Source organism: Salvelinus fontinalis, chromosome 14 (assembly GCF_029448725.1).
Source record: "Salvelinus fontinalis isolate EN_2023a chromosome 14, ASM2944872v1, whole genome shotgun sequence".
NCBI classification, from domain to species: domain Eukaryota; kingdom Metazoa; phylum Chordata; class Actinopteri; order Salmoniformes; family Salmonidae; genus Salvelinus; species Salvelinus fontinalis.
In genome coordinates, this window is record NC_074678.1 from 32,719,987 (window position 1) to 32,745,832 (window position 25,846).

Sequence of the window (25,846 nt, forward strand, 5' to 3'; positions counted from 1 at the left end):
TACAACCAAAATAGAACATTTGACAAACGGAAGATACTGTACCAACTAGTATGACGTAATGCTATGTGATTATGTTGTTGATATTTCATATCCTCCATGAACAATTTGAATGTATGGAAGAAAGTGGAAATATATGTTTTAAATTAATATGGTATAAGAATGGCTTAAAGAACGTCTTAAATCTCAATGGGACTGCGAGTCATTCCATAATTGATCATGCATACTGTAGATGCGATACATGTATGTGTGCTGACATAAAACCCACAAAGTCATCTCCATTATATTTACCATGAACACACTTTATTCATCATGTTATAGTTATGTATTATTTCATTGAAAACAAACAGATAAAAAGGAACCGTTTACGGTTCGAAACTCTTATGACATTCTACATGAAGCTGTAACCTTCACTTGAAGCAGGACTGATATCGAATGGCTTTTAGAGATATCCATCTTGTTTCTTAACTTAAATCAGGAGATTAATATCCTAACATTCTATTCGACACTTAAATAGAAACACAAAAACCACAATTGTACATTAGTTGGCTTCCATACTGAGATGGGTGGTTTCATTGAATGTGGTGTAGCGTACTAGCATGCACAGTGAGTAGGCAAAAGGAAAATGTACTTTACTGGGCATCAACATCACTGAGGAGAGAACTGAAATCTCACTGAGTGTGTTACTCGATAACAAAGGTCTATTCTAAAAGCCTTGCATTGAGCATCCCATTGGTCTTCCCTATCATTATGTGCCTGTATAGCATACAAAACAGTCTACTATTAGAAAGCGCATGGTACATTTAAGAGCTAAAAGGACTAACCCTTAAGGAGATATAGTAATAATACAGTAATATTAGTCTTCCGGCATGTCTCTGGAAAAGGGGGTACATTGTTGTATTACAGCTGTAGCAATAGGATAGATGAGTATTTACATGGGACTTCACTGACACTAGTAAACAGGTACCTTATGTTATTGGTTCTGAATAAATACACAAAGTCATGAATAAATACATACGATAATTCTCATTCTGAGTGGGCGGTACAATTCCAGTTTAATTCAGCACCAAGTACTGTTTTTATTTTGTTCACACACACATGCACACGCCGTGCGCACTCTCACTCACACAAACACACACACACACAAACACAGTTAGCTGAGGGTGTCAGTCAACATAATTTGAGCACAATTCCTTTATTTGCCAAATGTCAGAATTCAATTAAATGGGGTGTTTCATCTGATCTGAGAATTCTCTGTAAGATCTACAGAGATCTATAATTTATGGAGTGTATTTGCTTCTTTTAGGTGATATATCAGTGATTATCATCAAAGGTGAAACCTGGTAGCCATTGTCTCCTGCAGCGTTCACAATATAGCTTTCAAAGCATTTTAAACATCTCCATACCTTTTCTCTATCTACACAAATTAATTCCAAGAGGATGTAAGATCATTTTTATTCATCTTCAATTTGAATCCCTGTGTGTGTCCTTTCTTTTTTATCCCTTGACATCAAAAGCCTGGAAAGCTTTCAGAGCACATGTTCTCCTTGACTTCCTCACAGGCAGATCTAAGTAGTTACATTTAATAGTTACAATGTCCATTAAATAAGCCTTAAGCAACTGCATTGTCAAATACAAAATGATAGGTACAAGAAGGTGGTGACAACTAGATCTCCACACTCTTAGTGAGATTTATCAACGGACACTAGGGATCTAGAAAACTGGTATTGTATGCAGAGATAAGCACTACAGGCTAAGATCTGATGGTCAGACTTGTTATAGAAACTAGAATTCAGACAGGACAAATATGTTTTGAAGGGATTGTGTCATGTGTGTATAAAAAATCTGGTGTGTGTGTTGGTGTGTTTCTGTTCCCCTCTTTTACTGAGGGAGGTTTTTACGAAATGGTTACCCTAGAAACCAGAGAGCCGATCCCTTTGGTCCCCTAAAGAGATGTCTTGTTGAGGTCAACCTTGACTGGCAGTGGTCCAGCTTCCTCGCTCTCCTCTGGTTGGTCGATGGCTACAGCAATCACAGGGGTCAGATAGTAGGGGTTGACCTTCTGGACGTCATCCAGAAACTCATTGTCTCCGTTGATGCTCAGCTGGGAAAGGAATCAGTTATTCATTCAAATCGATAGAAATGTTCCCATTGTCTCTAGGCCTAATTCATCTCAGGAAAACACATGTTAAAGCTGGAATCAGTATTGGTGAAACTGCCACATCCATTTGTGATATTACAAAAACAAAGAAATTCCTTAAAACAATGAAAAATGTTTGTTTCCCTAGGATATCATGCACACCATTGCACGCGCGATAGAAGAGCAGAGTATGAATTGCATTTTTTTCATCACGATGCTGGATGCTACTCTTTTCCATTTCATAAACAAAACAAAAACAATAACAAATGTTCCGTGGCTCTGTTTCCCCAAATGCAGATTCCAGCTTTCAGGTAACACTTCAGTGAGTTAACAATTAATCTAACACAGGGGAAATGAAGTTACATAGAGGGTTAGCTGGTTTTAATCTAAAAGACAGAGTTTGCCAATATAATTCAGGTTTTTCGTGATGCTGTTCTGGTGCAGTGTTGATGTGTTGCTCTGGTGCTGTGTTTACCTCTGTGTTGATGTGTTGCTCTGGTGCAGTGTTTACCTCTGTGTTGATGTGTTGCTCTGGTGCAGTGTTTACCTCTGTGTTGATGTGTTGCTCTGGTGCAGTGTTTACCTCTGTGTTGATGTGTTGCTCTGGTGCTGTGTTTACCTCTGTGTTGATGTGTTGCTCTGGTGCAGTGTTTACCTCTGTGTTGATGTGTTGCTCTGGTGCTGTGTTTACCTCTGTGTTGATGTGTTGCTCTGGTGCTGTGTTTACCTCTGTGTTGATGTGTTGCTCTGGTGCTGTGTTTACCTCTGTGTTGATGTGTTGCTCTGGTGCAGTGTTTACCTCTGTGTTGATGTGTTGCTCTGGTGCTGTGTTTACCTCTGTGTTGATGTGTTGCTCTGGTGCTGTGTTTACCTCTGTGTTGATGTGTTGCTCTGGTGCAGTGTTTACCTCTGTGTTGATGTGTTGCTCTGGTGCTGTGTTTACCTCTGTGTTGATGTGTTGCTCTGGTGCTGTGTTTACCTCTGTGTTGATGTGTTGCTCTGGTGCAGTGTTTACCTCTGTGTTGATGTGTTGCTCTGGTGCTGTGTTTACCTCTGTGTTGATGTGTTGCTCTGGTGCTGTGTTTACCTCTGTGTTGATGTGTTGCTCTGGTGCTGTGTTTACCTCTGTGTTGATGTGTTGCTCTGGTGCAGTGTTTACCTCTGTGTTGATGTGTTGCTCTGGTGCTGTGTTTACCTCTGTGTTGATGTGTTGCTCTGGTGCTGTGTTTACCTCTGTGTTGATGTGTTGCTCTGGTGCAGTGTTTACCTCTGTGTTGATGTGTTGCTCTGGTGCTGTGTTTACCTCTGTGTTGATGTGTTGCTCTGGTGCTGTGTTTACCTCTGTGTTGATGTGTTGCTCTGGTGCAGTGTTTACCTCTGTGTTGATGTGTTGCTCTGGTGCAGTGTTTACCTCTGTGTTGATGTGTTGCTCTGGTGCTGTGTTTACCTCTGTGTTGATGTGTTGCTCTGGTGCTGTGTTTACCTCTGTGTTGATGTGTTGCTCTGGTGCAGTGTTTACCTCTGTGTTGATGTGTTGCTCTGGTGCTGTGTTTACCTCTGTGTTGATGTGTTGCTCTGGTGCTGTGTTTACCTCTGTTTTGATGTGCTGTTCTGGTGCTGTGTTTACCTCTGTTTTGATGTGCTGTTCAGGTGCAGTGACCAGGCTGGCACAGCTCAGCCACAACATCACCATGATGGACAGGAAGAGACAGGCAGCCAGGATCCAACGAGGCAGTCCTGAGCGCCTGAGAGAAAAGGGAGGTCCTACAACTCAGAAGACCTCTAAATCAGAGGGAACAAAATGGGTTGATTTGGGCAGATGACTATTGTTGTTCAATATTTCCTCACCTTGACATGCAACCCAGGAAGTCATGCTCAGTGGTGGGGTCCTCTGTATGTTGCTGGAAAGCTGGGTGCTTCCCCTTGCCTCCGGTCTTGGCTGCTCCCTTCTCCCCATGTCCTTTCACACCTGCACAGAGGTGAACACTTATGAGCAACATACTTTGTGACTTTGAGATCAATAAAGCATATTCAATTCAATGTAATCCTCCTTTAATAACCTGTTAGTGATCCCTTCACGCGGCAATCCCTTTAGCGGGATCGATTTGACAACATCCAGTGAAATTGCAGAGCGCCAAATTCAAACTACAGAAATATGAATATTCAAGATTCACGAAAATATAAGTGTAATACATCAAAATAAAGCTTAACTTCTTGTTAATCCAGCCGCTTGGTCAGATTTCAAAAAGGCTTTACGGCGAAAGCAGACCATGCGATTATCTGAGGACAGCGCCCCGCATACAAACACATGAAAATAATTTTCAACTAGGCAGGTGGCGACACAAAAGTCAGAAATAACGATATAATAAATGCCTTACCTTTGAAGATCTTCTTCTTTTTGCAATCTCAAATGTCTCAGTGACACAATGAATGGTCGTTTTGTTCGATAAATTCCTTCTTTATATCCCCAAAATGTCAATTTATTTGGCGGGTTTCATTCAGAAATACACCGGTTCCAACTCGCCCAACATGACTACAAAGTATCTAATAAGTTACCTGTAAACTTGGTCCAAACATTTCAAACAACGTTCCTAATCCAACCTCAGGTATCCTAAAACGTAAATAATTGATCAAATTTAAAACGGGATAAACTGTTTCCAATACCGGATAAAAACAACGTGAAGCACGTTCCAGTTCACGCGCACCAAACAGTAGAGTCCACCTGGAGTGACACTTACAAAGAACAGCCATACTTCTTAATTTCTCAAAAGAAAAACATCAACCAATTTCTAAAGACTGTTGACATCTAGTGGAAGCCATAGGAACTGCAACCAGGTTCCTATTAAATAGGGCTTCCCATAGAATACCATTGGGGAATACTATGACCTCAAAAAATAAATTCCCTGGATGGTTTGTCCTCAGGGTATCACCTACCAAATCAGTTCTGTTATACTTACAGACATAATTGTAACAGTTTTAGAATCTGTAGAGTGTTTTCTATCCGAATATACCAATTACATGCATATCCTAGCTTCTGGGCCTGAGTAACAGGCAGTTTACTTTGGGTACGCTTTCATCCGGACGTAAAAATACTGCCCCCTATCCCTAAGAAGTTTTAATGCACTGTATACTAGGTCTTATTATGATTTGTACATTATGGGTCTCGATGTGTGACAGAGCTGCATGCCACAACACTGCAGGCGGTTGGTGTCTCACCATGGGGTCTCTGTGTGTGGGAGTGGACCTGTGGCCAGGGCTTGTCTGCCACATTGGAGCGGGGAGCCTGCAGCTCCGGCAGAGTGTACTCAATCTCTGGTTGGCTCTGGTAGGAACAACAAACAAAGTCAATTCAGGCACTAGTAATTACACACTGTAATTCACTGAAAAAGTGGCAGAAAAATGTATGTTTTACACATTGAGGTTAGACCATAATGAAGTCTGGACTAAGAATACTCAATGAACAGCTAAACACGACAGGGAGAAATACACACAACTGCAGACTTAGATGTAGAGGATACTGCCACATGTACTCAAACAAAGAGAGGACTCACTGATTATAGGAGAAAATTGCATTTTTACAAAATGTGTGCTGCTGCATGCCAGGCACTGTGTACCTCAGCCATCTATGAAATTAAGCCAGATAGACTTCCAAACTACCAAACAGTACAAAACGGTACTTCCAAACTACCAAACAGTACAAAACGGTACTTCCAAACTACCAAACAGTACAAAACGGTACTTCCAAACTACCAAACAGTACAAAACGGTACTACCAAACAGTACAAACATAAAACCACTTAATCACACCGGCAATGGCTGTTCAGGTGGCACTGAGCCCTCCTGAGGTATAGATTGTATAGAGCAGATTGTATGGATTGTTCTTTGGCACACAGGTGGAGTTTTAAATCAGCATTTCTTTCTCTCTAACTTCATTAAAGGACCCCCTGCTTGCCCATTGCTGAGTCTGTCCTGGTTGGCTGCTCAAGAGCCCCCCAATTCATTCTCTCTGAGGGGAGTGAAAAGGCCACTTGACTGAAGAAAGTGTCTCTGAAAAGAGGCCTTTAAAAAGAGCAATTGTGCACTACAGTATGTGAGCGAACCTGAATGACTTAGAGTGAAGACAGGGTTAATCCCTATGTCTATACACACACACATTCAAGTAGGCGCGCAAACACACACACAAGCACACTCGCACGTACACATGCACGCGCGCGCGCGCGCGCACACACACACACACACACACACACACACACACACACACACACACACACAGACACACACACACACACACATTGACCCAGCTCTGTCAGCAGAGGCATCATTGTGCCTTTCATTATGGAGACTGTGTTTCTGGCTCCCCCTGGAGAACTCATTAAAATAGGATTTTGGTTACCCTCTACTGAACCTTTCCCAACAACAAGACGTGTAGACAGAGGGAGTCATTTTTTTAAAGAAAAAAATCATAATCTTGACACACAGGTCCATGTATGCATGCGTAGTTATGACAACTGAAAATAAAATGTATCAATCGGCATTTGAATAGTCTATGGGTCAACGAATGTGAGATAAGCAAAGAGAAAAGGAAGTAAATTGGTCAGATATAGTCATTTAACTGAGATGACCTATGTGGAAGAGAATAAGGCTTGGTCTAACAAAAGGTCATAGATATTCAGACAAACTATTGTTATTTTCAAAGTCATTTCACCACCAGTTTTAGCAATAGCAAGGATTTTACGGAGCACATTGGATCCAGGTGTAATATTGGGGGGAACGGCAGTGGGAAGAGAAGAGTGAACATTTGAGTATGTTAGTAGTTATTGGCTGCAGACTGGAAATCTTGCCATCAGTAACAGTAGGCCTTCTGATGTACATCTGTCATGCATTATTGTCCCAGAATGCCAAAGGTGCTCTAGCTATAGAGGCACAAAGACCAACAGGAAGGAGGGATCATTTTCCAAAGTAACAACCTCCCTTCCCTTATTTGGTATTTTTGTGTTATTTGGGCTCACTTTCTTCTTAGAGGGGGGGATGTTATAGAAGTAGTATCTATGTATGTCCCTATTTCCTTCAAGGGGACCCTGCATCATGTGAATGTTGGACGCGGAAGGAATTGAAACAAGACCCCTTTTCCAAACAAGCGTTATCCCCCCAATCAGTGATGAGAGGGCCCTGTTGGCTGTGTTTACTCCCTCTAAGCCCGGAGGAAACAGCTTGATTCTCGCTGATTACCTTGGAGGAGCACTCCTGAATCACTGGGAGGCTAGGATGGCATGAATAAGTGTGATTAAGAAGGAGGCTGCCACTTAACCCATGTCAAATGTGGGTAGGAGAGGGATGGATGTTCCCCGAGCTGGAGCTCAGCCTATTGTCTGAGATACAGCTAAAGGGAGCTGAAGAAGGGAGAATCTGCCGCTTGTGGGACTGAGACTCAAATCGCCGCCCTCAGACACAGGTGGCTTGCCTGGAGCAATCAGAGAAGCTGCTTTGATCACAGTTGCATCTAAACACACAAACTTTTGGAAAATGTTGTGGGTAACCCACATTGATATAGAACCCAGATGGTTTATGTGCACTGCGTTAGTCCTCTAAATGTAATGGACCTGGTATCAATCTTCAGACGTTTGTGTGACTCAAGACCACATTAGACCTGTGAGCTAAAGCCTCAATAGCTCTTGGAAATAGAGTCTCAGTTCTTTAGAAAGTCGTTTTGGGAATCACCTCTGTACATCACATAGCAAAATACACCTACATCTATTGGCTCCTTAGTGAATTAAAAGTCTTATTTGTTCAAATGACTGATTAACTGAAGGAGAGCGCACGTAATTCCACTGTGAACTGATTCAAATAGAAATCACTTGGCCCAAATAAACTTGTCACACTGAACACTGCATGAAGACCAAGTGCCATTCATTCCACAAGTTGGCTCTCTCACTAACTCTTGAAAACTCATATGAACTTGTTAATACATTTATTTTTGTCCGATTCTCTTCAGCTCCAGTAGTGTACTGTGTTGCAATTGAATGGCGCTTTTTGAGAACTTACTAAAACTGCTACATAATGTGGACAAACTGCTAGCACAGTGGGTCTCCTAACCATTTCCTGTTTGTTTTGTATCACGCCTAAGGCTACAAGTCACCATGGTCCTGCTAGTGAGTCCATACAGCCTGTCATCCTACACAGCCCTCTGCTCTGCAGAACCCACTCATTCTGAATGTCTGCAGTTGTGATTTGTATTGCAGCGGCGGCTTGTCTTCTCTTTCAGCTGTCCCTCAGCCTTAGTGCTTTTCTGTTGTTTCTTTGCCCCCAGTCAATTTGTCAAGAGGGTGGCAGCCAGCCAGTTGCCCACTAAACACAGGCCTGCTAGCCAGCTCAGAGCCTGTGGAGCCTGCTCTCACCTCTGCTAGCATGTCACATCCATAGAAGACAAGCATCCATCCATCACCCCTAAGGCTAAAGAAAGAAATGCCATGAAGACTGTTGTTTTCAGCATTTCATGTTGTCTCACCACGTGTCTTTTTATTACTGGATTTACACATCTCGGTTGTCCTTCTCTATAGATTCAGCCAGCCTGTCTTGACTTAGCCGTCATCAAGTAAATCATATACAGTACTGATCCCACGCCCTTTTCACCCTTATGTTTGAGTTGAGTTCACCTCTGTTGCCCCCAAGGTTTGAATTACAGCTGTACCCCCAATAGTCACTGTGTAACTTGAGTCCTGACAGTGTCTCACCTGGAAGACAACCACCTTGCCATCGTCGGCCTGCAGGTAGAAGGTCCAGGTAGAGGAGATGAAGCTCTGAGCAGAGCTGACGATGTCGTTAAACCAGCTCGACACGGTGTCCATGACAGAGGGGGGCTTGGGACGGTGGGCCGTGGCCTTCAGCTGCAGGAAACAACAGGTTGAACTGTCTGAGTTCAGGTGCCATTATTTCCTCTGGCAAAAAAGTAATGGTGTGTGTGTGTTGCTGTACAAGACTATGTGTGTGTGTGTGTGTGTGTGTGTGTGTGTGTGTGTGTGTGTGTGTGTGTGTGTGTGTGTGTGTGTGTGTGTGTGTGTGTGTGTGTGTGTGTGTGTGTGTGTGTGTGTGTGTGTGTGTGGCCTACTGAAATGCTACTGAATGACCATGCTAACCTTCCTCCTCTTGATCTCAGGTTCGGAGGGCTGGCTGGCACAGCCGGTGCTGCAGGCCTCCTGCTCCAGCAGTTTGCTGTATGCTTCCTGGCATGCTACAGAGAGAGGGGGGGGGGGTAGAAGAGAGAGGGGGAGAGGGGCGAGAAAGATAAGGGAGGGAGAGAGAGAGAGAAGAGAGAGATAGAAAAAGAGGTTAAAGAGAAAATACACAGCATGTGTTAGTCATTGCGTCCCTATTCACCCCTCCCTACAGTCATCAATATCAGAACATTTGAGCATCTACTGCCGGGACCAGGGAGGACAGCAGATCACAGGATTGATTTTCAATAAACAAGTCACCAACTGAGTGAACAGCTTCAATTGAGCCACACACACACAGGGTTCCATTAATGTCATGTTGGCCCTGGTACAGGCACATGATAGGCCAATAGGTTGAATCAAGTGCTTTCTGGCCTTGAAGCATAGCTTGGGATTTGTTTGTTTTGTTTACCTCCTTGACACTCCTCCCTGCTGGTATTGAAGCCAGCATTGCCATTCACAAACTGACATATGGAGTAGAGACGACAACCACGGTGACAGGCATTCAGTATGGAGTCCTTCAGGAGAGAGAAAAACATAGGAGCTAATTATGACTATTCAAACAAAGCAGATATCCTCAAAGAGAATGAGATATTGTCCTGGATTTGTGTGTGATTAATTAGATAGGCAATTAGATATGCCTATACCACAGAGGTATTTCAATTGGATAATGTTACAGACTAAATATTTTAAATGAGGTGAGGAATTATTGATCTTAGAGGTACACATGGAAAATACTGCAAATGTCGTGCCAGGGAATTTTGTGATGAGTGAAGAATAACAATCACTTGGTCACAGTTTCCGCCAAGCCTGGTTCTATTACAGAAGAACAAAACAGCGCCCCTAAGCGACTGACACAGGAACGTGAGCGACAAAGTGATCCCCTTGTCCGACCATCAACGACTTACATGCGTATTACAGTGTCATGCGTGTCATCCTTTCGATTTACTGCGTTTTCCCCTGTTCGCTGTGGGTCTAGCGGGACTTTATTCTGACCCAGGATGCACGGTTCCTTTGTATAGGCAATTATTTGCTAACTACACAGTGGCAATTATAGTCCCATGAATAAAATAAACGGAACATTGTTCAAGCACTGACTATTTGTCACTAAGGTGTTGTTCAAATAATACGCGCACATCAAAGGCATACTTTAGGGCCTATAAACTGGTGCAGTGTTCTGAAAACAGGTGATTCCGCATAGTTCACTGTGATCCATTTTGCTGCTCTGCTCCGCACTCCCCTGCATGATGTCTGAACCACACCTGAGCTGAGCCGAAACGATGATGTGTAGTTGGGAAAATAATAGCCTAGCTGAGGGAGTTACCGTTATTGGCTATAGACACTAATCATCCATTAGCCATCTTACAGGTTATAAGTATTTTTCAAATGGTACATTATTTAAGATTATTCAAACATGGATATTGTAATTAATTAGATACTATTTACATATCCTGCATATTGCTGTTCATCGACAAATAATTGCAAATGGCAATAGGCTCTATTGGAGAATGCCATGCTTGGTCTGGTGCCCTCACAACAATTTTACGACTGGGTTTTATATGAACATACATAAGTTATGTAATTAATGTGTAAATCAATCAAGAGGAAGTAGGGGGAGTAGGCTATATGGCTATAATGGAGGATCAGAGCTGTGGAAAGAATAACAATTAGATGCGTCATAAAATGATATTTTCGGCCAAATCGTGCATGATAATGTCCACTTAGTGCAGAAATTAAATTAGGTAGCGTAGCCTAGCCTACGGTTGACACGATTTAGGATAACCATGTCATTTAGTAAAAATGTGGGCCTTCGTTACGCATTGGCCATGCTACATTTAAACAACAGATTTCCAGCACTTAAAGACTAAAAGGAAGTCTATCGGTTATCGATATACCTTATTCAATTTCGGATACAGTCGTCGAAACGTAAGAACTTATTATAGCAGCGATTCAAGCACGAAAACAGACTTTTCGTCACATTGATATGTAGCCGAATATATACTGCTATTCTGCTATTCCTCAATGAGGTCTATATCGTTTCCAAGTATCACTTACTTTAGCTGGGCTTTTGTTTTTGATGGTGATCTGGCATTGCTTTTTGCAGTAACTGATGTCGCCTAGTTGGTTGTCAAATAGATCAGAAGACGCAGCCGCCAGCCCCGCCAGAAGCAGCCAGACGACAGCGGAGACAACGCACACCCTGCCGCCGAACTGAAGCATTTCAAAGACGGATTTGATCACCACAGTCTGGACGAGCACTAGCACTTTTAGTGGGCTCTGGGCTTCTCTGATGGATGTTGCTTCAAACCGATCGCTATCTGCTTCGGTAATCTTGTGCTATGGTTTCGTGGTGTCGTCACTCCAAACATCATCGCTCACACGCTGCTGCGCGCACCCTCTCTGTGCGGTCTTCACTCCACACAGCGCAAATTCTCTGAGGTGTATAAAGTGCATTCGGAAAGTATTCAGACCCTTTCACTTTTCCACATTTTGATACATTACAGCCTTATTCTAAAATGTATTAAATTATTTTTTCCCCTCATCAATCTACACACAATAGCATATAATGGCAAAGCGAAAACAGGTTTGTGGCAATTTAAAAAAAAATTATATATAAAAAAAACAAAAACAGAAATACCTTATTACATGCGTATTCAGACCCTTTGCTATGAGACTCGAAATTGAGCTCAGGTGCATCCTGTTTCCATTGATCATCATTGTTTCTAAAACTTCATTGGAGTCTACCTGTGCTAAATTCAATTGACTGGACATGATTTGGAAAGGCACACACCTGTCTACATCAGGTCCCACAGTTGACAGTGCATGTCAAAGCAAAAACCAAGCCATGAGGTCAAAGGAGTTGTCCGTAGAGCTCCAAGACAGGATTGTGTCGAGGCACAGTGTAACGCTTGTCGTGGTTGGAAGAAGAGGAGGACCAATGCGCAGCGTGGTAAGTGTCCATAATAGATTTTTAATAAATCAAAATGAACACAGAACAAAAAATAACAAAACACGAACAAACAACCGAAACAGTCCCATATGGTGCAAACACTGAAACAGGAAACAATCACCCACAAAACACAATGAAAAACAGGCTACCTAAATATGGCTCCCAATCAGAGACAACGACTGACACCTGCCTCTGATTGAGAACCATACTAGGCCAAACACATAGAAATATACCAAACAGAACCAAAACATAGAAAAACAACATAGAATGCCCACCCCAACTCACGCCCTGACCAAACTAAAATAAAGACATAACAAAGGAACTAAGGTCAGAATGTGACACACAGATATAGGGAAGGGTACCAAAACATTTCTGCAGCATTGAAGGTCCCCAAGAACACAATGGCTTCCATCATTCTTAAATGAAAGAAGTTGGAACCACCAAGACTCTTCCTAGAGCTGGGTGCCCAGCCAATCTGAGCAATGGGGGGAGAAGGGCCTTGATCAGGGAGGTAACCAAGAACCCGATGGTCACGATGGTCACTCTGACAGAGCTCCAGAGTTCCTCTGTAGAGATGGGAAAACCTTCCAGAAGAACAACCATCTCTGCAGCACTCCACCAATCAGGCCTTTATGGTAGAGTGGCCAGACGGAAGCCACTCCTGGGTAAAAGGCACATGACAGCCTGCTTGGAGTTTGTCAAAAGGCACCTAAAGGACTCTCAGATTATGAGAAGCGGAAGCCACTCCTTGGTAAAAGGCACATGACAGCCTATGAGAAGTGGCAAGAGTCTCTGGTCTGATGAAACCAAGATTTAACTCTTTGGCCTGAATGCCAAGCGTCACGTCTGGAGGAAACCTGCCACCATCCCTACCGTGAAGCATGGTGGTGGCAGCATCATGCTGTGGGGATGTTTTTAAGCGGCAGGGACTGGTAGGCTAGTCAGGATCATGGGAAAGATGACCCAAGCAAAGTACAGAGAAATCCTTGATGAAAACCTGCTCCAGTACGCTCAGACTGGGGCGAAGGTTCACCTTCCAACAGGGCAACGACCCTAAGCACATAGCCAAGACAACACAGGAGTGGCTTTGGGACAAGTCTCTGAATGTCCTTGAGTGGCCCAGCCAGAGCCAGGACTTGAACCTGATCGAACATCTCCGGAGAGAACTGAAAATAGCTGTGCAGCGATTCTCCCCATCTGTCCTGACAGAGCTTGAGAGGATCTGCAGAGAAGAATGGGAGAAACTGCCCAAAAACAAGTGTGCCAAGCTTGTAGCATCATACCCAAGAAGACTCAAGGCTGTAATCACTGCCAAAGGTGCTTCAACAAAGTACTAAGTAAAGGGTCTGATACGGAGTAAAGGGTCTGAATACTTATACAAATGTGATATTTCAGTTTTTTAAACATTTGTATACATTTACAAACATTTATAAATAGCTGTTTTTGCTTTGTCATTATGGGGTATTGTGTGTAGATTGATGATTGGGAAAAAACGATTTAATTCATTTTAGAACAAGGCTGTAACGTAACAAAATGTGGAAAAAAGTCTATAGTTCTGAATACTATCAGAATGCACTGTAGGCCTACAAACTAAGCATTCATAAAATGTATGATTCAATATATATATGTATACATCATGGGGTAAAAGAGACATTATTTGCACTAAATTATATTCTATCAATTATTTAACCGGTATGTAAGATAATGCTTATATTTATGCGTAAAGATGCCTGCCCTTATTCACAAGGCATTTGTAAATAGGAGGAGATTGAATTATTGCAATAATGAGTCTAATGAGATGAAAGATAGTAAATAATTAAGTATACAAATACGACTACTACAGAGACCACACCTGATGGCACAGTGCAGCTTATGAGACATGCCAACTATTGACCCACAGTCTTTTATTCTGTAGCCTAAACAAGTATTATATTATAGGCCTATAATATATATGTAAAAACTTGTATTCATTTCAATTAATGCATAGCCTATGTATTAACTACAGCCTACTGTAATAAACCCCTTACAATTAAATGACACTCTTTACCCCTTTGTCATGTGAAAAGTGAAAAACACATTTGCACCACATTTAACTTTGTTTTTATAAACATCAAAATAGCATATTTAGTCAATTATTCTAATGAGTGCTTTGGATAGGATGGATCCTGTACAGTGTAAGAATGTGCCATGTAACCTGTATGATTATAGGGCCTTTAGAGAACTTTAATCACATTTCCCTATAAACCCCATGCTGTGTTATAGTGAATCAAATCACCTGCCTAGCCTAACAATGAAGTAAACCTAAACATAAAATCGATGGGGGTGTACTAGAATAGAATAAAACATATACTTTAAAATGGGCTATTGAAATGTTTTATCATTTCTTTTGGGGGGGAATGGATATGACAAAATAAAGAAAAATAATGACTTGAGACTGTGTGGGAAGACAAGGGAGGGGCTTATAAAGTATCAACTTGAATGTTTTAGCTGTTGAGGCGTGCACCAATGCAAACCCTCACTAAACTAAAGGCAAACCTTAAGTTACTTTCATACAACCACTGTTTATCAGCTTATCCGCACTTACATACGGAGCTCCGACGTTCGATGTAAAACGTAGTTCCTTCGTTAGAATCAGACTGTTGATTCAACGTGTTGGATAGCTGGGTTTCAAATCCTTCGTTTTCTCCCTTAGGAGTGTGGTTTTAACCCACGTAAGAGGGAAAGAAAGGACAAGAGAGCGAAAGGAGACGAAAAAGGCTATCTGAAACATGATCTCCATGTTGTGTCTCATGCTGTTTGTTCCACGTGTGTTCTCCTCATCGACACGTAAGTACAAAACTCTGAAGTGTGATATTGTGAGAAGCCGACTACCAAATGTACCATAAGCCCGTTCCGGGTAGACTGATTTGAAGGGGAGGGGCGCTACCCCATTTGTCAACAAAAAAAGTTACATCTAATGTACATGGTACAAGTCTTAACAATGTGTTAGATACATTGTATGTACATTGTGTAAAGGCACGAAACACAAGACTCACTGAATCACAGGTGTCCAGACTGTCCACATGTGTACTTGCCAAGTTATCAAATGTTTGACCTGTAATAAAGTAAAGAACATATATTTATATAGTAATGAATGAACAGATGATGAGTGATATTTGAAGATGTCATACTTCTAGATTTTTTGCTGTCCAAAATATAGGGCATTCTGGATTTCCCGATAAATGGTAAATAATTGGTAATAACTACTTAGGCTCTGTCTAATGAAACAAGTCTGCAAAAACGTATTGTACGGAGATTATGGCTTTGTACATCTTTGTGCATGACTAAATGTAAACTATTTTCCATTGATATTTCACATATTGAAATCAACAGGCTATTCTGTGAAAATCTTCCACAGACAAAGTGAATGCTGAATCATTTTATATCTACAGTATTGCTTTTCATTATAATGCATTATTGGACTTATAGCACTGAAATAACAGAGAAATGTGCCAAAAAGGTGTTCAAGTTCAACATGTCAAGTTCATTTGAAATTCCTAATTTGCAATGTTGCTGTGAAACATACAATTAATTTATCCCATTTGAGTAGCTATACATAAAGTGGAAATATCAGTGCACACACACTGAATTCAGCACAAAAGGTCTCACACCAAGGCCTCTTTAGCCTAGTCAGACTCATAGTGAGCAGCATATTGGCACATATGTTAGATAGCTTGTCCACCGCCCACCAAGAGCACACTTAATAAACCTTACATTAACCCTTGAATCTCCCCCAAAGGAACCGAGTGGTAACATACATTTCCAACAGTATCGCTTCTCAGGACATTTCTCATGAAGCATTAATCATAAGATAAGAGTCAGAAGAGTAAAGGATTAGTGAGGATGGAAAAGCATTCAAGAATTTGACCAACAACCTTGTCTGACCTCTCCAAGTGATCTCCCAACAGTTTCAGCCCAGGACCCATAAATCCACTTCATTACTCTCAGGTCATAAATATCGCCAGCTCTTCTCTGAGTTGGAGTGTTTTGCACTCAAAAAAATAGCAAAGGTTGCTTATGATTCATTATCTATTCACTCTGAGCGGACATGAGATCAAGAACAAACCTTTTCAAGCAAATCAAATCAAAGTTTATTGCCATACGTGTTAAGCCATCATCACCTCTAGGAGTGCAGCCCATATAAAGTAAAGTGTGTCTGTGTGTCTCCCCCCCAGAGGTAGCTGTAATCTTCCCCCAAGACCCAGCATTGTGGATGGGCTCCAGCCTGACGGCCACGTGCACAGTGAGCCCCGAGCGGGGGCTGCATGCCAACACTATGTACTGGACCCTTAACGGGAAGAGACTCCCAAGTAGCACCTACGGCCTGCTGAGCACCAACGGCCTCAGTGTCACCCTCCACCGCCTCAATGGCTCCCAGCAGCAGTCTGGGGACAACCTGGTGTGTCACAGCAGAGACGGACATGTCCTGGCTGGCTCCTGTCTGTACGTGGGCAGTAAGTGTCAGATTGGCCCTGGAGGCCTCAACCACTTCTTCTGGGGACAAGTTGTCAGTACATTTAATCCACAACAAAATTATATTTCCCCTCCAGATTTAGTTCCTTCTTCAATTTGGGTTAAAATGACAAATCTGAACCAATTCTGTGATGTTCTGAAAAACTGCATTATGACTTTTCATGGTGCATTAAAAGGGGTGTGCTCAAAAGGACAGCGCTGTGGGGTAACAAGGAGATATTGTCAAATGCATTTGTTTGTTTGCATCAATATTGTCTGAGTAAGCAGCTCAGGGCTCTGCATTTACAAAGAGATTATTGTTTTTTTTGCCTTTTTGATGATAAACTGTGTGTTTGCTATGATTTTAAAGAACCACTGAACACTCCGATTGGCACATGTTTTTCTGTTGCTCATTAGAAAAACAAGATTTGAGTCTCTGAGGTGTGTTTTCTGACTGATTCCACGTACAGTTAATGGTGTCCCCCCCCCATGAGACACTGTAGAAGCAAATTATTTAACTTCCTCAAAATCCCCAGAATTAATCTAAGATAACTAAAATAAAAAATCTGTAATTCATTTAGACGTTTTTGCCGAAGATGTTTTAGTTGTGCAATTTTACATCTAACTAAGGTGTTTGGTGCAGTATTTCTCAAGTAAAAAATGTGCGACATGTTGTTTTATGTAAACAAAGTCGGCCTGCTGGGCAGGTCTGTCTCAATGTCTATGCTATTGGATAGAGAGCAATTACTGTATCCGTTCACCCCATGTTAGAGGGCAAATGTACATCGTCAAATCAAAATCCAACCATAATTTACCCATTGTGACGCACAGATGTTCCATACTCCGTTTTAGACAAGACAAAATAATCCTATTTACACTTTGCAGTCAGTTTTGACACTAGAATAACTATTTCTGACTTCTATTGATGTCACGTAGGCCGTTTTCAAAGGGATACATTGCTTTTTAAAGGTAGTTGCTCTTTAAAGCCTGTTATATTACCCCACTCTAATCTGTAGTGTCTCTCAGCACAGTATGTAATGCTGTCTTTGAATCATACCCCAAAGCCTCAGTTTAGCTGCTCAGTAGGTTGTAATCAGCGCCACTACTTTGCTTCTCTCTCTCCACATCTGTGTTTGATAGTCTATCATTGAGAGGAAATGAGACAGGCAGCTGAATCCTCTAGCCTGTCGTCTGAGGTTAAGTAATGTGCCAGTGCATGGGTGTCAAACTTACGCTCCACTGGCCGGGTCCGGGCCACAAAAAACAATATATATATATATATATATATATATATATATATATATATATAAAATTCTTATTTTTATTTATTATAAATATTTTTTGGGGTTGGGGGAAACAAACTCAATACACTTTAAAATGACTAAAACCAGATCAAAACTGTTTAGAAATGTTAATGGACCTACATTCATACAGTTTCTTGACCGTGTCCAGCCCACTAATAATAGCCAAAATGAAAGCTAGACAGTTAGGGAGCTTAGAAAATTGTTATAAATGATGGAGAGAGGAAAATGTTAAGCTAATTTTGACTGCGAGGAAATATAACCAATTTTCAGTGCAGCCCTCCGGACCTCGTTGAACACCGAATGTGCCCCCCAGGGCAAAATGAATTTGACACACCTGTGCCAGTGTATGATTATGGGATTGAGTGACCATTTATACCCGTTGTGATAGGAACTATTATAGTGATGTATTTGTTGTGGTTCAAAACCACTTTGTTTAATTCATGCTAGGGATTAGGAGTGACAATGCATGCTATGTATGATACACAACCACTGTGATTAGTTACTGAGAGAACCATGTATTTTCACTGTTAATATGCAGTGCCCCCGGAGAAGCCGGTCAACCTAACCTGCTGGTCCCGAAATACAAAGGACCTGAGCTGCAAGTGGACCCCCGGTGGTCGGGGTGAAACCTTCATCAAAACCAAATACACCCTCAAGTACAAATTGAGGTGAGAGCCACAGATCTCCAGCATCTCCCAGGTGATCACCCAACCCACCATAATTTCTGCTTAGAAACAATGATAGATGCATCACCTGGAACACAATTACTGTATTTTACTCACTAGAGGCCTATGTCATTCTGATGAGGCATTCCTAACACTGCAATTGTGCCTTTTGTACTGCAGATAGATGTGTAATGGACTTTCATTTGACTCGTAATGCCACTTGTACTGTTAACATTTCATGGTCCAGAGCACACTGAAAATATTACGCTTCGCTAGTTGTTGGCAGTACATTATATTGACCATTTTAGTACAGATATGATTGTCTTCACGTTGCTGTGTGTTCTGTTCAGGTGGTACGGGCAAGAGAGAGAATGTGAGGACTACAGCACGGGGCAACGCTACACATGTTACATCCCCCGGGACTTGGCCCTCTTTACTCCCTACGAGATCTGGGTGGAGGCGTCCAATCAGCTGGGGACTGCCACCTCTGATGTCATCACTCTGGATATTCTGGATGTGGGTAAGTGGAGTGAGCCTTTGGCCCAGTCTCCCTCCTGCTCCCCAGCCTGCCACACCCCGCCCTCACCAGAGTGCCAGAGTGGGCAGGGCATGAAAGTGTCCCGTCACCATAGTGACAAGAGGGCGTGATAAATGCTTCCGCTCCCCCGTGTTACATGAGTCCTTCATGAGCCCATCCTTTCCTTTTTCTCTCCTCTCCTCCTCGCCTCACTTCACTCTCTAACTCACCGCCAGATCTCCTGCATATGGCTAACACACTTTCATGTGAGAAAGGAATTTTATGTGTTCTCAATCCATCCCTATAACAATATCATCGATTCTGGCTGTGATTATAAAAGATCAACTGACCTGTCGTAAAAGTTCACTAAACACCAGACGTTTGGAAAAAAGTGATACACAAATGATGATGGATAGATAAGGTTGAGGACACAAAACTAAATATCACTTGTTAATTCCAACAACATTTTGCTTGGCCTTGTACATGTTGGTGTTGTATTGTTGGAGTCAGCCAGCTTACAACACTAGTTTATGGTAAAAAGATGATCATTTTTTAGCCATATGTTGAAGTATTGTCTAGCTTTAGGATTAAGGCATGTCCCTGTGAGTAGAAAGAAAACTGTAAGCAATTGATCTTTGTGTTGGTCTGCTACATCCCTACTGTACCTGACACATCTAGAGACCACAGGTAGGTTGGTCGGAAGACAGAGGATCCCTATAACATGATGCATCACTAACCTCTTGTTTCTTCACCCTCTCCACAATGGAAACAATAAGCTGTGAAATTTTTCTGTGGAATCTTCCATGATTCTTTGCTCCCCCAGGGGTGAACTTGGTCAAACCAATAAAGTGCATCAGTAAACAAACAACAAGGCAAACCTAAAATGAAGGGAGCTATAGATTTATAGAAAATCACAAATGGGCTGCTGACATTTTTATATGATTCTCTCTCTTTCTCCCTCTCTCTCCTCTCTCATCCCCCTCTTTCCCTCTATCAGCGGCATCAAAGTCATTTACTTCTTTGAGAGCCTTATTGCGTAGGGAAAACATGTTTTTTTAATGCTGGAGCGAGGGACAAAAGTACTGTGTGCATAAATCATCAGACTGGGGAGAGAAGGCAGAAACAGACACTGACCTCATTACCCTGCTTCCATAACTACACTCATTAAAAGGACTGGGAGAGGGAGAGAAAGAGAAGGCGAGAGAGAAGAAGAGAGGGGGGAGGGGGAGAAAGAGAAGGCGAGAGAGAAGAAGAGAAAAAGAGCAGGAGAGAGAAGGAGAGCGAGGAGTAGAAGGAGAGAAAGAAAGAGAACAAGACAGTGAGATAGAAAGGGAGGGAGAGAGAAACATTCAAATGTAGTGGATAGACTGTGAAATAAAGTGAATTTAAGGAGAGAAGCAAAGTGTTCTGTCATAGTACATGAGGGAGACAGCGTTGGTGCTGGACAACAGTACAGCCCAGCCCTGACATTAAACATTCATCACCATATTTTATTCAAGCATGGTGGCTGTGGTGTCTAGATATAGCTGTAGTGTCTTTACAGTGTGGTACAATATTTACCAGGAGGTTTCTCAGAGGGGCGAGTGCTTTCAGGTACACTCTGTTGGGGTCATCCAAAGGATGCTGATCAGTCCTCTACTTGTTCTGTCAGAAATACAGAACATAATGTACTGCAAAACCTTAAACAATGAAGATTGTATACAGTATTTTAGTGCTTAGGAAGCAGTGCTGAGAGTGTGATATACTCTATGTACTGAATTTTGTACTGAGTTTTGTGTTCCGTAGTCTTGGCACATAACTACACAGCTTTGTGACTAACCTGTGTCTGGATCCCTGTTGTTTCAGTGACTACAGACCCTCCAGACAACGTCCATGTGAGTCGTGTGGGGGAGCTTGAGGACCAGCTGACAGTGCGTTGGGGCAGCCCCCCGGCACTTAAAGACTTCCTCTTCCAGGCCAAATACCAGATACGCTACCGACTGGAAGACAGCGCTGAATGGAAGGTAGAGTAGTACTTTATTTCAACATTCAGACACATTTCTCTCTCTCTCGCTTTCTCTCTCTGTCTCCATCAGAAACCCGATGGCAACTTTTATCTGTGTAAATATTTGAGATGCATGAGTGTCAGGTACTCTCGAGGGACTATAGAGCTATATTTTGACTGTCAAGCAATGCTTGTGCATGCTTGTTTGTGAGTTCTGTTTCCACTGAACTATACAAGTGCTATCTATGTGTGAAAATCTGATTTATACTACCTAACGTGTGTGCGTGGTGGTTAATAGCTTCACTGTGAGCGTGTTTTTATATGTTTTCTTTGAAATTGCGCTCAGTTGGTGGATGATGTAGGTAACCAGACATCGTGCCGCCTAGCAGGGCTAAGGGAAGGGACAGTATACTTTGTCCAGGTGAGGTGTAACCCAGTGGGGATATACGGCTCCAGGAAGGCTGGGATCTGGAGTGACTGGAGCCACCCTACAGCTGCCTCCACACCCCACAGTGGTGAGTAAAGATTTACATAGCTCTTGAAGAGGAAGGATATTATAAGGGCTTATATCGCTGCATTAGCATTTAGTTAGATCAGACATACAGTATATTCTTGCGAGGGCAATTATGACATTCGTGAGCACTTGTTACATGCGTTTTCAATGCAATTAAGGGGATATTAATAAAATTATCTTCAATAGTGCACATTGGAGATATTATTGTGGGAGATATGTCGTAATCTTTAATACTTCCCAAAGTTTATTTTTAGATCAAACAGTGTTATTATAGCTCAAAAGCCATGGGACATAAAAACTACCCACTAATAATCAACCTTTCATTGCCAAATAAACCAAAGAAACAATAACCTCATCCCAGATTAGGCTTCAACATCCTGGGAAAATGAGATCCAAACCGTATGTGACCCCAGAAAGCCAAACATCAAATGACACGATAGAGATCTTTCATCCAAGGATTAAAAGAACTCAAACTGAAATTGCAAAGAGCTGAGGGGGACATCTGATAGATAGACTTCTTTTTCACTTTTGTTAGCCTTGAAAAATTGATCAAGTTGAAATGCAGTCTGTCAGTTGCACACAGGGAATTAACACAGAGTGGAAACAGATTTGGGGAATACAACAGCAGATAATGGGTTACATAGGTTATGTGGTATTTACTTCCAATGGGGAGGAAGTTGTTATCAGGCTCTGTTGTTTGCCATGGAGTATTGGTTGTGGCAGGCTTTATAATAATGTTGCCCTCTACACTGGAAGTGCACCAGATCCATTTTGTGAATCCCTTCTATTGTAGTCATATCAAATCTATTGTAATCAAATGGACTATTCTCAATACGCAGCAGAATGACCTTTCACAATAGCCAGAGCCCAGAGGTCATGCTGAGGTCCTAGCCCTGTGTGAGCCACTGACAAATCTGGTCCCAGCTGGTTTAGTTGTAGGAAGAGACAGTGGGTTCAATTCCATTAAACCTGAATTGAGGTGTTTACGCGATAGCTCTTTTTCCCCATGGTCAAACAAAAACACATAATGGTCCAGCTACTGCAGGTAGTGCGTGGGCAACATGCAGGAGCTATCCTCTCTATCTAACCTTGTCCTTGACCACACTGCTGCCTTCCTTCTCCCTGGGCAGAGCCGCTGCAGAGTGGGTCATGTGATCCCAAGTCGGGCGAGCAGAACTCCACCCTGCGACGGGAGCTCAAGCAGTTCTTTGGCTGGGTCCGCAAACACGCATGCGGCTGCAGCGGCATGTCAATCAAACTCTACGACCAGTGGCGGGTGTGGCTGCAGAAATCGCATAAAACGCGCAACCATGTAGGTAAGAATAATATCCTCTTTATTTCTGTTCCAGCTCAGCATAGGCTTCACAGTTATGCACCATGATTATGTACTACTAGGCTACTGTAGTTCCTTATCACAACAACACCCTTTGTTGTCAATGTGTTGAACTCTGTATACACCCCTATTCTCTGACCCCCTTTGTCCTGAATTGTACTTTTGTGTTTTGCGATGTGGTCAGCGTTTTGGAAGCACACAGAACCATTCCCCTAGAACTGGTTAGACTTACTGAAGTCTCAGTCTGATGTTTTATGTTCAGGTATGTGTGCGGTTTCCACTTTATTGGCCCAGAGTACAGCATAAAGTTGATATCCGCTCAGTTCTCCAAGTCATGAAATCTCATTTTATTACATATTTTAATGGCATAGACTTATGATCTTCAGTCGATTGCCACAACAAAGGGAAATGAGCATGTAAATATAATTAACAACCACTATAATGTGTTCCTTTTGTGTTTTGTCTCTCTGTGACGTGAGGAGCTTGTTTCACAACATAACTGAGCCCAAATGGCAGCCAGGAGGACTGAGCTCACCGCTAAGCCACATCCTCTGTTCGCCCCCTGAACCCAATCGCTGGTTGTTATGCTACTGAGGACAAGGGAACTGCCCGAGTCTTTTATCTCACCTGATTTGTGTGGTGTCCCTGAATAATGTCTGTGTTTAACTGCTCTGACAGGCTTATATTGATTCATCTCAGAGAAAAAAGGAGCAGTTTAACTGGCTGTTACCAATACGCAATTGGTGTCAGTATGATAATGATATGAATTTCCATCCTTTGTCTATTTAATTATCCCAATATTAAGCATATGTTTTCCCTTTCAGATTCTACAAGGCGATAAATCCTAACACATGCTAAACATCATTGAAGTATTTAAACAACATTCACAACAGCAACTGAGAAACTGTCTTAGAAGGCCACTTTGAGGCCTGTGGGTGAAAGCCATCCAACACTCTGGATATTCCAGCATTTGGTCACACACACCAACTTTTTTTTGTAGGAATCCATATGGAACAGAAAAAGAACTGATGCGAGACGCCAGCGTTACACTACTGTCTGCAGCCCAGGATTCAAATAGAGAGGAATCGCTCTTTGCTCAGATACAAATACCTATCTCGAAGAACTGCTCGACCCCCTCCTCTCCACACACACTCTCTCTTACACACACATCTCCGGGGAGTGGCAAAGAGGAGAGCCTTTCTCTGATCACTGAGTGGGAGCATGGAAAAGTTTCTTAATGTAGCATTAGTACATGTTTGACTCAGATGGCCATAAATCATCTTACTGACTACCATCAGATCAGACACGTAGTGGCCAGCTTCACAGGCTTTTACCAGAGTGACAAGGGCATTACGTAATCCTCCTGGAATGTCATATACAGTACAAAGAACTTCACTAATTCAGCTCCTGTTCAGGAAACTCAATCACAGAACATTTGTCAGAATTCTAGAAGATGAATGTACTTTCAAATTGTATTTCCATTCTAACCACTTTAATAGCCACACAGTTGTCTAAGCTATGTGTCAATGCAATTTAATTGTATGGGCCTTTTACTGGCAAAAACATGGTTGGTATGCTAGCAAATGCTAACACACCATTTTGTAGATTAGCTTTGTTGCAGTAATAGCAATTGAACTTGATATATTTTTGGATTGAAGTCAGGTTTGTGGGTCACCATGACCAAAGCCCATTCTGCAGTTTGTTGTTAATATGGAAGTGTTCTCTTGTCCTGAGGGTTTGCACCACTCTGGATTCCTCTTATTGAAATTAAGTGGCATAAAGTTTAACTGTATATACTGTGTCTGTGTGACTGTGCGGATTAAGACATTTTTATATTTTTTTATCTGCATATTTAAGAGATCCTAAGTAATATGTCTCTCATTAAGTTATGTTCAAATATCAATAATAATTATGAATATGTCAAATAGTTTGACAGTTGTCTATAAAACAATAAAAGAATGACACTTGTTTTGGAATGTTTTTTATTAACAAAGCAATTGTCAGATTATTGAAGTATATTTAAGGCTAATGCAATATTTGTCTCCTTAAAAATATTTACAAGACAGGACAGGAGAAAAAACGCTTTTTTTGCTAAGGCCACACAGGCATACACACGCAGAGACACACAGGGTACGGAATGACTCTGGGACGCAAGAAACTGCAGCAGTCAGGTGGTGTGAGGGAGGGATCAATAACTTAGGCAAATTAATACAAAGAGGAAAGTTGTAGCAGAGGAGTCCATCAATCCCTGTCTGGGCAGCAGCCTCCAGGGAGTCCCCATCACTCCGACTCCTCCGAGTCGTATTTAAAGTACCGCAGGATCTCACTCAGGGCCCTTTTATTTTTTATGATGCTGCAGGCGGGGAGACAGAGTTATAAGAGGATTGAGTGCATTCCTGTGAGTAGTCTGCATGCAAACAGCAGGTAGGCCTAATGAAAAATGACATCAGTGATCAGACATGACAATGGAGCAGCTTAACGAGACACTGAGCCGCTTCAGCAGCTACAACACTCCATTTTTAGAGTCAGCACATTGAGGGAATGGGTGGGTCAATGGGGAGATAAAGCCCTGAAAGGAGGGGTAAAATCTGCACTTACTCCTGCTTGATCTCCTGAATCTTCTCCTGACAGCCCTCATCTTCTGGGTGATCCTGATTCTGCTTTGCCAGCTGCAGCTTGGCCGTCTGTGGACAAGACACATCAGACATGTGCAAAGCATTTATCAAACGTTGAGCTGGAG

At 42.1% G+C, this 25,846-nt stretch overlaps 2 protein-coding genes across 4 annotated transcripts; one reads left to right on the top strand and one right to left on the bottom strand.

Annotated features, from left to right (window-relative positions):
• Positions 1-278: 278 nt before the first annotated feature.
• Positions 279-11,776, bottom strand: LOC129810662 (transmembrane protein 59-like). Of its 2 annotated transcripts, none has more exons than XM_055861398.1 (8): positions 11,404-11,776; positions 9,761-9,866; positions 9,271-9,365; positions 8,869-9,021; positions 5,354-5,459; positions 3,986-4,106; positions 3,729-3,882; positions 279-2,101 (listed from the first exon to the last, which is right to left on the bottom strand). In XM_055861398.1, the coding sequence occupies exons 1-8, from the start codon at positions 11,566-11,568 to the stop codon at positions 1,943-1,945; spliced, it is 1,059 nt and encodes a 352-aa protein (XP_055717373.1). In that variant the 5' UTR covers positions 11,569-11,776; the 3' UTR covers positions 279-1,942. The 2 variants fall into 2 exon arrangements, with proteins under 2 accessions (XP_055717373.1, XP_055717374.1); XM_055861399.1 differs by having other exon boundaries at positions 3,765-3,882; positions 11,404-11,775.
• A 2,072-nt stretch (positions 11,777-13,848) lies between these two features.
• On the top strand, positions 13,849-25,075 carry LOC129810663 (cytokine receptor-like factor 1). 2 transcript variants are annotated; one of them, XM_055861401.1, is made up of 8 exons: positions 13,849-15,124; positions 16,513-16,791; positions 18,632-18,761; positions 19,109-19,278; positions 21,121-21,278; positions 21,606-21,774; positions 22,904-23,089; positions 23,931-25,075. In XM_055861401.1, the coding sequence occupies exons 1-8, from the start codon at positions 15,067-15,069 to the stop codon at positions 23,945-23,947; spliced, it is 1,167 nt and encodes a 388-aa protein (XP_055717376.1). In that variant the 5' UTR covers positions 13,849-15,066; the 3' UTR covers positions 23,948-25,075. The 2 variants fall into 2 exon arrangements, with proteins under 2 accessions (XP_055717376.1, XP_055717375.1); XM_055861400.1 differs by having other exon boundaries at positions 24,107-25,075.
• The last annotated feature ends 771 nt before the right edge of the window (positions 25,076-25,846 follow it).

Coding starts and splice junctions, on each gene's coding strand:
- LOC129810663 (XM_055861400.1), top strand. CDS start 15,067: ATGATCTCCATGTTGTGTCTCATGCTGTTTGTTCCACGTGTGTTCTCC. Junction 15,125..16,512: donor TGTGTTCTCCTCATCGACAC/GTAAGTACAAAA, acceptor TCTCCCCCCCAG/AGGTAGCTGTAATCTTCCCC. Junction 23,090..24,106: donor TAAAACGCGCAACCATGTAG/GTAAGAATAATA, acceptor TTTTTTTTGTAG/GAATCCATATGGAACAGAAA.
- LOC129810662 (XM_055861398.1), bottom strand. CDS start 11,568: ATGCTTCAGTTCGGCGGCAGGGTGTGCGTTGTCTCCGCTGTCGTCTGG. Junction 5,460..8,868: donor GCAAGGTGGTTGTCTTCCAG/GTGAGACACTGT, acceptor TGTTCCTACCAG/AGCCAACCAGAGATTGAGTA. Junction 3,883..3,985: donor TTCCTGGGTTGCATGTCAAG/GTGAGGAAATAT, acceptor CTTTTCTCTCAG/GCGCTCAGGACTGCCTCGTT.